The 12,679-nt window shown below is 41.3% G+C and overlaps 1 protein-coding gene across 5 annotated transcripts in view; it reads left to right on the top strand.

Annotated features, from left to right (window-relative positions):
* Positions 1-12,679, top strand: part of MITF (melanocyte inducing transcription factor) — a 111,468-nt gene that overhangs the window by 86,132 nt on the left and 12,657 nt on the right. For 3 of the 5 annotated variants that reach the window (XM_064453479.1, XM_064453480.1, XM_064453483.1), the window contains exons 3-6: positions 3,509-3,736; positions 4,863-4,946; positions 6,330-6,425; positions 12,238-12,355. In XM_064453479.1, coding sequence (XP_064309549.1) covers positions 3,509-3,736; positions 4,863-4,946; positions 6,330-6,425; positions 12,238-12,355 — 526 coding nt within the window. The remainder of the gene's footprint in view (positions 1-3,508; positions 3,737-4,862; positions 4,947-6,329; positions 6,426-12,237; positions 12,356-12,679) is intronic. The other 2 variants (XM_064453481.1, XM_064453482.1) reach the window with 1 other exon arrangement.

Genomic DNA, 12,679 nt, shown 5'->3' with positions numbered 1-12,679 from the left:
ATTTAATGACAGAAAAAGCAGTTCTCAGTGTTCTTTGGTTCACTACTGGACTCGTGTGAGAAGGTGACATCCTTGGAGAACGGTGCGTACCTAGCGTGTAATGACTGGTTCTTCTGGTAGGTTTTTTTGTAAAGGCAATAGAGCATCTTCTCCGCTTCTGGTGATTTGAAGCCCAGAGACCTGACAGTAAATGAATTTCCTCAGAGTCACTTTGTTGCCCATGTGTAGCAAGAGTGGATTCTACATGAAAACGTGATCTACTGGTTAACTGTGTTCCAAACACTTACAGAAGGATATACCTTTTCTGTGAGCCAAAGCAACTGTGTGGTGTGATAGAAATTAAACTGACTAGATTATAATTTGCCTTTGCAGTTATACTGCGTGCAAATATGCAGCAATGTTTATCTAGCTGTTACATTCACTGTGAGGGTGGGCAGAGGAAGACAGTTTCCTTCCCCCCCTTACCCTTTCTGTGTGTCCACCCCCCCCCCCCCCCCCCCAAAAAAAAAAAGGAGAAGAAAAAGCACACAATAGCTTCTGAATTGCAGCTGAAATCTGTTGCCCTGAACCAAAGAGAACAGACTTCTCAGCTACTTAAAATTCTCAGACAAGAGTTACACATCTGTATTAAGTAGAAATCTTCAACTTAAAAGTTTAAGAAAGAATGCAGTTCCTTTATTTAAGGTTCACAACCTTTTTCTCTTGCCTTCCCTGGCACACTGAGGGCAGCACAGCACAGTAAAAAAACCAACAAACCATACCAACCAAAGGGAAAAAAAAAAACACAACAAAACCAAAACCAAACAAAATGCCAAAAGGAGGAAAAAAATAGAGTAGCAAAATAACACAAGCTATTCTAATGTAGGATAATACAACAAAGTCTTGGGGAAGGTATGTTCTTGTGAAATAAGTATGTATTTTACCAACAAAAATCCTATGTCAGTTAGGCAGTGTGTGATTCAAAACTTGACATGTAGGAGAGTCAGTTCAGTATATTAGAATATATTATAAATAATTTAATATTTGATGACGCACAGCTGAGGCGTGGATCTCGGAATGTTGCTGGCCCATCTCCTGGGAGCCTGGAGGGTGGGTAGGAGGTGGGAGCGGAGGGGAGAGGCTTTGTTCCATCCCATTGCCCTGGCAGGGTCGAGGGAGAACAGCCATGGTATCAGTGGAGGAAAAGAAATGTGCAAATTGTGTCAGACAAGTAGGGCCTGTTTTTAAAATAACATATTCAAAGATAAGTGTTACGAAAATAACTCGTTTACTGATAACTTTATCTACTCGGAAGATGAAAATATAAGTGAAAAATAGACTTATCTGGGCAGCATAACTCTTACCGCTGGTGATAGGAAAATTGATAACACAGTTTAGGACTGACAAAGCAAGTGCTGTACTTATCACAGCGGACTTCTGTATTGTGTTGTCTTGAGATTTAGTGGAACAAATCAGATTAAACTCTCTAGAAACACTATCTTAAGTGTACTTCCCTATACAGCAGACACTTTGGAAAATAATGCAAGTTGAGCAGCTTCTGATGCCCGTGCTTGGGTATGAGCTTTTGTGAAGGTGTTGGATAGAAAGAAAAAGTAAGTTCTGGAAGGTGTAGAACTGTGCACAGCACCGTGACAAGTGCAGATAAGTGTATTTGGGACATGCTTTAGCCCATTGTCAACCATTCCTGAACTGGAAAGCCTCTTCTAGTGGTAGGCTGGGACAGAAATAATGGGCTCTGAAGCACCAGGGAGGCTGTGGATAGAGCTTCTTCAGATCCCTTGTGTTCAGCTGCAGGTCTGGGGTGGATTGGTGTCTGCATGGGCAGGGCAGCCGACGGCTCAGCCTGGAAGCTGAAGATAGGACTGTGTAGCCGCATGGGTTTATCCAGTGCACCCCACTGCCAGGGGATATGCATGAGGGCCGTAGGACATTTGTTCAGTTATTTCTTACTCTGTACTTAAAAACTTTTAACCTTACTGCTAAAGAAAAATACCATTGTCTGTTAGTATGACTGGAACGAAAGATGAATAGTGAATTAGCCTTGAGCGAACTGTCAATCTGACTTTGATAGCCCATCACTTAAAAGGTCCTTTTATGTTTATGAAAAAGCATGACGTCAAAGCCAGAGGGAAAAAAATAATACCAATACTCAGGGCTAAACTTGCATAGCTTCAAGAAGAGCCCCTGTGTGAACTGTTTGTTTCTTTGCATGCATGGCTAATGAGTGTAGGTTACTATAAGTCTGAGCAGTGGCATTCAAGTTGCTTCTGCTGTTTTGGGGTAGCTTGTTTATGGTGCTTCCATATGTGAATCCCTCAAACTGGAGTAGCATAGAGCAAAGGATATTGCAGTCGTTTCTCTCGCAACCTATAAGTAGTATGCTGGAAATGCTTGAGTATAATCATTATCAGGTGAGTTGCTATTGCAGACTTATTTTACAACCTGTTGGTAAGAAGGCTTAACATTGTACAGGAAATCTGGTATCTAGTATGCTTTATTTAATTTCTTCCACATAAATAAGTGGGGAGCATACATGGTCACTTGTAACAGCAAAACTCACTTTAATGGAATCTTCTAAGAGTATAATTATATTTGGGTTGTTTTCTACCTTCTGATAAAAACATTAATGATCAAAGAAAAGAGACAGAGAGTTTCCAGGATATGGTGAAAATTTTGTATGGAAAAAACCTGCCTTTCTTCTCTTGCTTATTTAGGTTGTGCGAGACTATTTCGGTATGAGGTTTCTCGTATTTCGTATATAAAAAAATCCTAAGGACTAAAAAGTTTCTTAAATACAAAAATAGCTGTTGCTTAGGACAGTGATTGATCTGAACTGAAACACTTCTTTTCTTGCATCTTATTTGCATAATGTGTTTATAAACAGGCTGTCTTACTTGTATATGATTTGGGCCATATATCTGAGATATAAATAATTTGTAGGCAAAAATAATGGTGTTTTCTTTTTCTGTTAACCAATGTGTTACTTTAAAAAAAACCAACAAAATAAAAAAAACCAACCCAAAGCCAAAAAAAAAAATCAAACCTTTTGAGCTCTCTGTTACTTGACTTCTGATAAAAAGGTAGCAATCCATACTGTTTGGTTTTAATTGGTAGCTACTAAGTAGTAAAATGAGTCCTGCAGTGCAACTTGTTTCTCCGTATTTCAGTGAAAACTGAATGTTGCGTAGCTGAAGGTCTGAACGGATAACTGTCTGTATGAACTAAAACCTGAGCATTGGTCCTCAGTGAGAAATCTCATGTTGTAGAAAAATAAGTGGAACGTCTTCGGTTACCATTAATAAGTCAGTTATTGAAACACTAGCTCATAAACTGATTTCTTGCCACCGAATGTGAATTAGCGAAGCGCTGTTGACCCTCGGAGCTGCACAGGTTTGTACTTCAAATCAAGTGCTTAGCTGGTGTATATGTCACAAATATATATCTCAAGGCGATGGCACGTATCGTGATGTTGTAAAACAATAAAGCACTTTTCAATTGTGTCATGCAGGTGCAGACTCACCTTGAGAATCCAACCAAGTACCATATTCAGCAAGCCCAGCGGCAGCAGGTAAAGCAGTACCTCTCTACCACTCTAGCAAATAAACATGCCAACCAAGCCCTGAGCTTGCCATGTCCAAACCAGCCCGGTGATCATGTCATGCCGCCCGGAACTGGAAGCAGCGCGCCCAACAGCCCAATGGCTATGCTTACCCTTAACTCCAACTGTGAGAAAGAGGTAATATGCTCTCGCTGTATATGGTCTTAAGTAAAATGGAATTGCAGTCTGCTTGCTTTCTGTTTTAAACCGTGTTTGCTCATTGTTAAGATGTTATGTTTATCTTCTCTTTCTGAACTGTTCACTTCAAAAACGTAACTACCTCTGTGTCTGCCTGATTAATATATATATTTGGGTAGAACATTTTGGCAAAAAACTGCGTCCCTCTAATGTCCTCTTTTTTTTTTTTAACTATTTTAGCTAGCTCATGCTTATTAAAACTCCTATTTTTTTTTTTTTTTTCGCCCTTGCTTGATGCATGCAGTGAATAATTGACCTTTGCAGAACACAAAGCAGTTTTGTAAGCTGTAGCTTTCTGGAATAATGTTATTTATGGCTCGTTTGTGTAGAAAGAGCAAAGAACATAGCAAAAATAACTGAAAAACACAAAGGTTTTTGAGGTAATTCAGTTCTTTTTACAGTAAAATTTGAGCAAGTCTCTTGCTTAGCTGGAAGGCCAGATTATCCCAGCTAATATACCCTAAAATGTTCATGATGAGCTCAGTGCTGCAAATATAAGACTTCACTAGCCTATGCCTAGAAGTCCTTTGCAACCTGTCTCAACCTTTGCTGCAGAAACTTAGTTGGATGTTACATGTGTGCTCAGGTGCTGAACGAAGATGATTTGAAAGATGTTAACAAGTGTAAGAATCACATCGATATTTTTGTAACGTGGCAAATGGGAGACAATTGTAGAGCTCCTCGTGTCCCCCCATCCTCCCCCCTCAAGCCTTGGTGCCAGATCTTTAATACAGATGCACTCTGTGAGGAAAACGTTATGCAACTGTGAGAAACAGTTATTACAGAACATATTTTGCACATGCAAGAGAAATTACTTGTGCTCCATAGCTTCAAAAGAAATGAAAATCTAATAGTTCCATCCTATCATCCCAGATGTACCCAAATCTTTTTTTTCCTCAAGATATTTACAGCTTCACTTTGCTGTGTCATCAGGCACATGTGTGCATGACACTGTTTCAATTGTGCTCTTTTTGGGACTGAGACTGTGCCATGAACTCAGATCCATGCTTTGCTTTTTCTTTTTTCTTTTTTTTTTTTCCTTCTTTTTTCCTTTTTATTTCTGCAGGGATTTTATAAATTTGAAGAGCAAAGCAGGGTTGAGAGTGAGTGCCCGGCTCTGAATACACACTCACGAGCATCATGCATGCAGGTACTGGATGACACAGGAGCTGGAGCACAGGTCCCCTTTCTAATGAGCATGTTTGAAGTTATGTTGCAGAATAAACTTGCCCCGTAGCGTCTTTAAGAAGTTGAATATAAGGTGTATTTAAGGAATGAAACAACCATGCTGTTTATTAGCACTGATGACAGAAGTGCATTAAGACACCTGAAGAGGGCTGGTGCTTTTCTAGCACTGTAGTGCTATAGCAGGAGGACATATCGACCATGCTTTAAGGTCTCACTTCAGGAAATCTTTTCTAATGCAGTTTTCCCAAGACTGCATGTATATGTTCTTGTCCTGATAGTCTCTAAGACTACATTTCTATGCAGATCACACTTGCATTGAAAAAAATAATACGAGAAGGCTTTAATCCATCTGTGGTAAAGCATCCTCAGTAGTCAACCTTTTTAATTTTTAAAATTTTTTTTCTTCTTTTTTTAAACTAAGGGGTTTTTATTTCTAGTAACAAGACTTCAGATATGGACTGTGTAACCACTAGTTCCTTTCATGCCCTCACTTCCAGTCAGCGCAGTGTAATTCATTCACATCTTACTGGAGCCAATACAAAAATCCCACGTACTACTTCTACCGTCAATGTTATGCACTGATTTTGTAGATGACTGTCATTTAAGCTCCTTTTTTTATAGTGAGCAAAAATGAAATAGTCAATTCTGCAGGACAGTCTGGAGCACCTGCGTAGGTGCTTTGGAGGGCTCCGTTTCTCCTGACCGTGCAGGAGCTTACAGAGGCACCTTCCAGCTCAGCCCCAGAAGGAAGATGGCTTGCACCATCTAAAATTATCTCCGAGCTGCTCTTGGGTGGTGCTTCATGGGAGGGTGTACAAGGGACATGAATCCAATGGATTCTGTTGTGGAGGGCGGCAGCCTTCTCCCAGCAGCAAGCCTTCGCTCCCTCTCCTTCCCCTGCAGGTGTCAGGGGCTCCGGCATTACCGTCTGTACGCAGGTTTTGACCCCACAACTAGAGGCAAGAGGTGGAGGGTAGGCAGGCAGTGCTGCGCGGGGGAAAGGGATTCACGTCGTTAGCGTAGCTCGTTCTACGGGGAGATATCTCCTCCACTGTTCCTGGGAGGAACGGTGTGCTCGTGGGCAAGTAGAGCAAGGTGACTGCTGGTGGGAGGGCTGGGTTAGACCATGAAGCCTCAGCTTTGTCATGACCTGACTGTCCCAGCTTGAATAGTGGGAGTCGTGGCTGAGGGATTGGATTTGGAACGTGGTAGAACTGCATGGACACCTTTGCTTGGGCCCGCGCTGCAGAGAGCCAGTGTGTGGCTGAAGTGCTGTGTCAGGGCTCTGTACCCTAGCGGTTTTGATAACTGGTTTGTTTTTCTTTGTACACCTTTTCTGCTGCAGATGGATGATGTGATTGATGACATAATTAGTCTGGAGTCAAGTTACAATGAAGAAATCCTTGGCTTGATGGACCCAGCCCTGCAAATGGCAAATACGGTACAGCGGTCCTTTCCATTTGGTTTCCCTGTTAAGTGTAATTGTCTTTTCTTGAGAGAATGCAAAACTGTAGCATGACTTTTTCTCCAAGTAATTAAGGAGTTATTGTATTGTCCCATAAAGGATAACTAGGTTTTCTTTGAAGAGTATAAGGTATAGAGTTGCAATGAAAAACATTAATTTAAAAACACAAGCTGGGGTCAGGTCGAGGGAATACAAACAACAATTTTACTTTTCTTATTTCAAAGTCAAGGTAGTCAGTGAGAGGATTCTAACAGAGGGTTGAACTGGGCTACCAGGAGTGAGCTCATACCCATCAATATGAAAGATTGCCATGGACATTATACTTGGCTTCAGAAAGCCTAGAAGGAGCCTCCAACACCCCAGGTTCTTGTATTTTAACATGCTCAAGTAAGAAATTGTATGCCACACTTAAGCATGTGTTAGCATCCCTATCCAAAGTTGCTCAAGTTTAACTGTTAGCTCTAGCATCATAGCTTTAGCTTAACCCGATTTCAAATGGAGAGAAGTCCCTGGCTAGATGACAGCAAAGATCTTACAAAATTTAGGGGGAGGGAAAAAAAATTTAAGAACAACTCACAAAAGGGGAAGGAATATAGAAGCTGGAAAACTGAACGGATGAAGGGGATGTAGGAAGCCTATGACAAAAGAGGAGGACAACGGAGGTGCGAAAGTTGGTGAGCGAGGTAAGGTGGACGTTACCTGAGTGCTGTTTCTGTTTGCTGATTCACATCACTGTGAGCATTAATAGAATCGTACTTCTGGCATAATCTTATTTTGGTCTTTTGTGGAGGGTAGCTCCAGTGAATTTTTTGTCTTGGGCTTAAGGGCTGTTCGATCTGGCTGAGTAGATGTCTGCCAGTGCTGGCACCGGTTTCTTTTTTTTATCTAGTGCCAAAATGTACAGCTTACCACGTAGCATTGGTTTTGTAGCATCGGTTTACATTTGCTGACATTAGTCATCTGATGTCATGTTAACCTAGTCCTGTGCTCCCACAGATTCCCACAGCCCTCTGAGACCTGGTACATGCTGCAGGAAGCAGCCCACCAGCATCCCTGGCTAAATAGTGCCCTTTGAGTAGGCAGAGAAATAACTGCAGAGTCCTGCCAGAAAGAATGAATTTATCTTTAATCTAAGATGACTAGAAAAGTGCATCTGTCCTGCTGTTTTGAGAGGAAAACTTAAAAAACCATGAAAAGACAGTTTTCAAGATAGTTATTCTTTTTTTATGGAGGGTTCAGGTTCTTCTGGAGTCCTTTCTCTGAAGTTGCACTGGGTTGGGACCTGTTAAATTAGAGGAGACTTGGATTTGTTTGTGCTTTTCTTCCTCCCTCATTTCACAGGGACCTCAGCAGTGGCTCTTTGCTTCCAGGCAAGGACATAATGGTACTCTGCACTCTTCTGGTGGAGGGAGTCCATGTAGTCAATATTTAGGGTAGTCTGTATCCCTCCTGCTTTTGGCATGATGGCAAACCTTGTAAAAGCTGCCTGCTCCGCATTTGTTGTGAAATTCAATAAACTGCCCACTGTATGTGGTGAAGCCTGTAAAACAAGGGTATGGAATAGGAGAATTAAGACTTCCTTACTTAATACAGTTAAATTGCTGAAGGCAAAGAGCGTATTTCAATCTCTGAATTAACCTGATACCAATCCTGAGGCGATGGAAATTGAACCATATTCCCCAACTACTTGTTTGGAGGGGAAAAAAAGGCTGATGTAACAGACACTTTTCTTTTGGAACGCAATTTAGCTCTTTAAACACACAACATTTTACTAATAAGGAATTAATGTCTGTAAACTGAGCTAAGTAGAGGTGGAATAAATCATGAGAGGAAATGGTCTCTAAAGAGAGACAACCTATAAATAGCTGTGCTGAGACTACGACAAAGGCTGCTATTGTTCCATAACCAACAAAGAATAAAAGGACCAGTTTGTTACTTTTGGTAACAGTACTTAATTGATAAGCAAAATCAGAGATTTCTGTGTAGAGCGACCTAAGGGAACTTTCCAAGTACCTCTTAACTGGAAAGGGCTTTTTGGGACTAACTGCTTGTGGAAGTGTTTGTAAACTTTGGTATTGGGTCACAAGCTAACTGGCTTTGCTTCTGTCGTGAAAAAAGGTACCACAAAATGGTTACTAGTTTGCCGAGAGGATTTTCTGCATGGACGTGACCTAGTGATTGAATTGCTAGGTACTGTGTGAAGTACTCTTGTATGCCAAGTTGGAATGACAACTAATTCATCCAACTACTCAATTTCTAGCAAGAGTCTGGCGTGGAAAGCTGTGTGAGTACATGCAGCTCCACTCCTAAATGTGCCTTTCCTGTGGAAGTTAAACTACAGAAGTAGAGAGGAGTCTTATTTCAGGGTCTGTCGCTGAGTGTGTGCTCATAGGTAAGGGAACAACACCATATGTTGTAGGCTGCATGAGCTGGGGAAGAGAATCCCTCACCTTAGTAGCAGCCTCGTTGATCACATAGCTGATGTCTTAACAATTTATATAGAGCCCGGATGACCGGAGTGCAGGTGCTTTTTTTGCTGGAGTAGTGGAGGAGAAAGGAAAGCCTCAGCCTCCCCTGAACGTGTGCTACAATGAGTCTGCAGTAATAATTACCATATTTGAAATTTCTGTTATATAAAACCAGTAATTAGTTTGTGCACCTTGTGAAGCCAAGGCCTAGAAACGTGGCATGTCACGAATAAAGGCTTTTTAGACCATGCTCTTTCTGTGAAGGTAACAAGCTAAGTCTGGCATAAGCCGTTCTTCCCGTCGTTTACTTTTTGGGAGAGTAAAGGTAGATGATCTGAATGATGCTGTATCTAAACGTCTTCTTAACCAGACGTGGCTAACAAAGCCTTAAGGGAAGCATATTTAAGTTGGAAAGATGCTAGTTTGGTGAAGGCAGGGAAGGAGCTCCTTAGCAACAGAGAAAGGACATGAAATTCCATGTCTTTCTCATGAGTTTTGAGACTCACACTTTCCCAATGAAATGGCTGTGGGAGTTTTGAACACTTTCCTTTTCCTTTGTACTTGCGGAAAGGGATGAAAGGTTCAACTGTCTTAATAGATTAGAGTAGAAATGTTCGCAAACAATGTTGAATTTTTTCCAGCTTCTCCCAATAGGAGGCATTCGAAATAAATGCCAGGTGTTGCTGCATTGTGTCCATTATAAAGCCTCTTCTGGGTTTTTTTGCATTTTTGTTGGGTTTTGCCCCATTTCAGCCTGCGACTGCTTTTGTGTGCTCACAGCGCTGCCAACTTGTCCAACTCAAACCAATACCCTCAGCGTAGGGGTCCTCTCCCCTTTCCAGTTCCCTGAACTCTGCACTAGTAACTATTGGTCTTACCTTAAAAGTCAGCTAATTTTCATTCCTCTGGGACCTGGAATAGAATTGGGAACAGAGAATGTGCCTCAATTTTAACTTACCTTTAACTGCAGGTGTTTTAGCCGTGTGAGATGGGCTGAAGTGTTGTCTCCACTTCATATTTTTTAGGTGAAAGGGGTTGTATAAAGTTAGTCCCAAAGATGCGACTTGCAGCCATCGTGGAGAAGAGGCCTCTCAGAGCCTTATACTGAGTGTGGGCCATACACGTGGTCACACTCGTAGTAAAGAGTTAGAACTGAAGCTTTGACCTGCGGAGTTCAAGTTGCCGAGAAAAGTAGTCAAAGAAAGAAGCCAATCAATCTCTTTGCTTATGGATCAGTGATTTAAGTGATTTAAACTGAGATTGATGGAATCTACCTCTAATGTAAATTTCCTTGATAAGCATTCATGTGTACACGCAAACCTGCAACGTTTATCAGCTGTGCAAATTTCTCCCTTCATCTTCCTTTATTTAGCTAACGCTGCATCAGCAGTGCTCGTGCTTCGGTTGTTGCGCAGCTCTTGGTATGGTTCCTCTGGTGCTTGCAGTTTTTTCTGCAGGACTTCAGCATGCACGTTCAGCAGCTGCAGCCTGCGTTGCATTCCCCTTGCGTGGTGATTGCTTGCACAGGTCCTGTTTATTTGCACAGAAATCTGGCACAGTGTTGATGCTTTGGGGCGGGGGGGAGGGGAGGTTGGGACACGATGGAAATCCAAACCTGTTGTGACAAACAGGGTCCATCTTACAGTAAGTAAAGTAGCTTAATGACCTTGACTATTCTCTATGTTTAATTATAACCTAACTGCTTTACCCAGGCTTTGAGATGCTAGTTTTAGATTTCGGGATGGGGGGGTGGGGTGTGTGGATGTTTTTTTTTTTCTTTTTTTGTAATTCTCTGAAATTCCTAATTAGATTTCACATGTCTGGTTCTGAACTTCAAGTCCCTGGGCTACAAACAAGTTCTTTGTGCTCTCTCCATGCTTAGGAGCATGAATAGAAAAAGCGCATCCAAGTCAGAAGGGTGTATGACGCTATTGCTGTGCCTGTGTCATGGTTGCATTTGAGGGGCCAAGAGATACAAGGGTTAGCCTTGTAGAGCAGTGAGAGAGGAGGAGTAGTCACCCTGACATTAATGCAGATACGTCACAACTTGGACCATAGTCTGTGATGGACAGCTGTGACCTTAAATTTATTATAGATATTCCTTTTTTTCCCCTTCTTTTTTTTTCTTTTTGTATTGCATTCCAGAGCTAAGGGGAGGGCGAGTAGTTGTAAGGCTGGATCTTGGTGAGAATTCAGTTACATTTTTCACTTAAAGATTGAGTCAGGAGACTTAGTTTTTGTTGTTGGCCACTGTCTGCTCAAGACAAGTATCAGCATGGCTTCTAGTTGGTGGTACTTCAATGGATGCACATCAACTTTCTTCTTATGGTAGTTCCAGATGGCAGAGAAATTTTCTTAGGTCTCAGTCTGGGAAGGACCATCACCAGGAGTTTAATAGTCCAGGCTGTGACTCACTCCATTGTATTCAACAGCGTTATTTACATGGGTGTAGAGGTAATACTCTAATCTCTGCAGGATCAGTGTCTTGGAGGGATTGGTTTTCTTTGCAGCAACGATGATAAGAAGTATTGCTGCTCAGATAAGATAGCAAAGTGTTTTATACCTGTCTTTTCAAAACCTAGTTTGAAAACAAAAGAGAGATGGGTAAAATAATACACTAAGGATAAACAACTTTAAATACCTTTCAATTTAAAGGGATAGCTTTGATAAACATTGTTGGAATATTGTCCTATTTCTGTATAAATCTCCTTGCTTAAGCATACCTAAATAAGAATAGCAGAATGAACAAGTAATTGAGGATACTTAATGTCAAAATAATCTTCCTCCTACTGGTGCGTGTTCTTGTTACATAAGTTAAAGTAAACTTAAATGTTTTCTGTGTAGGTAGCTTTCAAATCACATGAAAAATGTGATCGATTAATACAGTGTTCTTCCTCAAGCATGTGACAACTTGCTAAGTTCTTTCACTTGCATATTCCTGGAAAGATGGTGGCTTCCTCCAGGCGTGTTCTGTAGGCTCTTCCAGATTTTTTTTTTGAGTAAGAGAAGTGATGGGGGTACAGATGTAATAGTTTCACTGAAAAATAAGGAGCAACAATACAGCAAGATTGTCAGCATGTTACCTCTTCTGCATATTCTCTGTCTGCATATTCTTGAGGAGAGAAGATAGGATTTTCCCAATGTAGGTGTTTTATTCCTCATGCCCATGTGTATCTGTGACTTTTGCGGACCTTACTGCATGCTGTGCTTGCACATGGGAAAGAGCACAGATTTCTTAGCAGATCCTAACTCTGTTCTTCTATACAAAGCCTTTCATAAGGGCAAACCAAATTATCTTTTTTCTTGTTTATCTTTTCCAGTTGCCTGTGTCTGGCAATTTGATTGACCTTTATGGCAACCAGAGCATGCCTCCTCCGGGACTAAACATCAGCAACTCATGTCCAGCTAATCTTCCTAATATAAAAAGGGAGCTCACAGGTAAATATGTCTATGATACCACCTTGGAGCAATAGTGTAATTGTTTTGAATTCAGGTGATACTGGACATAATTTCTCTTATGAGAGAGAATATTTGGATGAATAGTTACTTTTTGCTTTGCATTTTTTAGCAGACGTATTAGCCTGCAATGCAGTTCTGTTCGTGTGTGGGCACGTGTGTGTTCACTGTGACAAATCAAGATCAAGTCCCTGGTTGTTACAGTGAAACATGCACATTGAAAACGTGTCACAGGAAGCTTCCATGCATCTCTTGCAGAGCTGTTTTCTAGGTTGGGCTTATTGTTTGCTCTGTCAACACCAAACT

This window comes from Phalacrocorax carbo, chromosome 6 (assembly GCF_963921805.1).
Source record: "Phalacrocorax carbo chromosome 6, bPhaCar2.1, whole genome shotgun sequence".
NCBI lineage: Eukaryota > Metazoa > Chordata > Aves > Suliformes > Phalacrocoracidae > Phalacrocorax > Phalacrocorax carbo.
The sequence above is the reverse complement of the archived record's forward strand: the minus strand, read 5'-3'. Positions and strand labels throughout refer to the sequence as shown.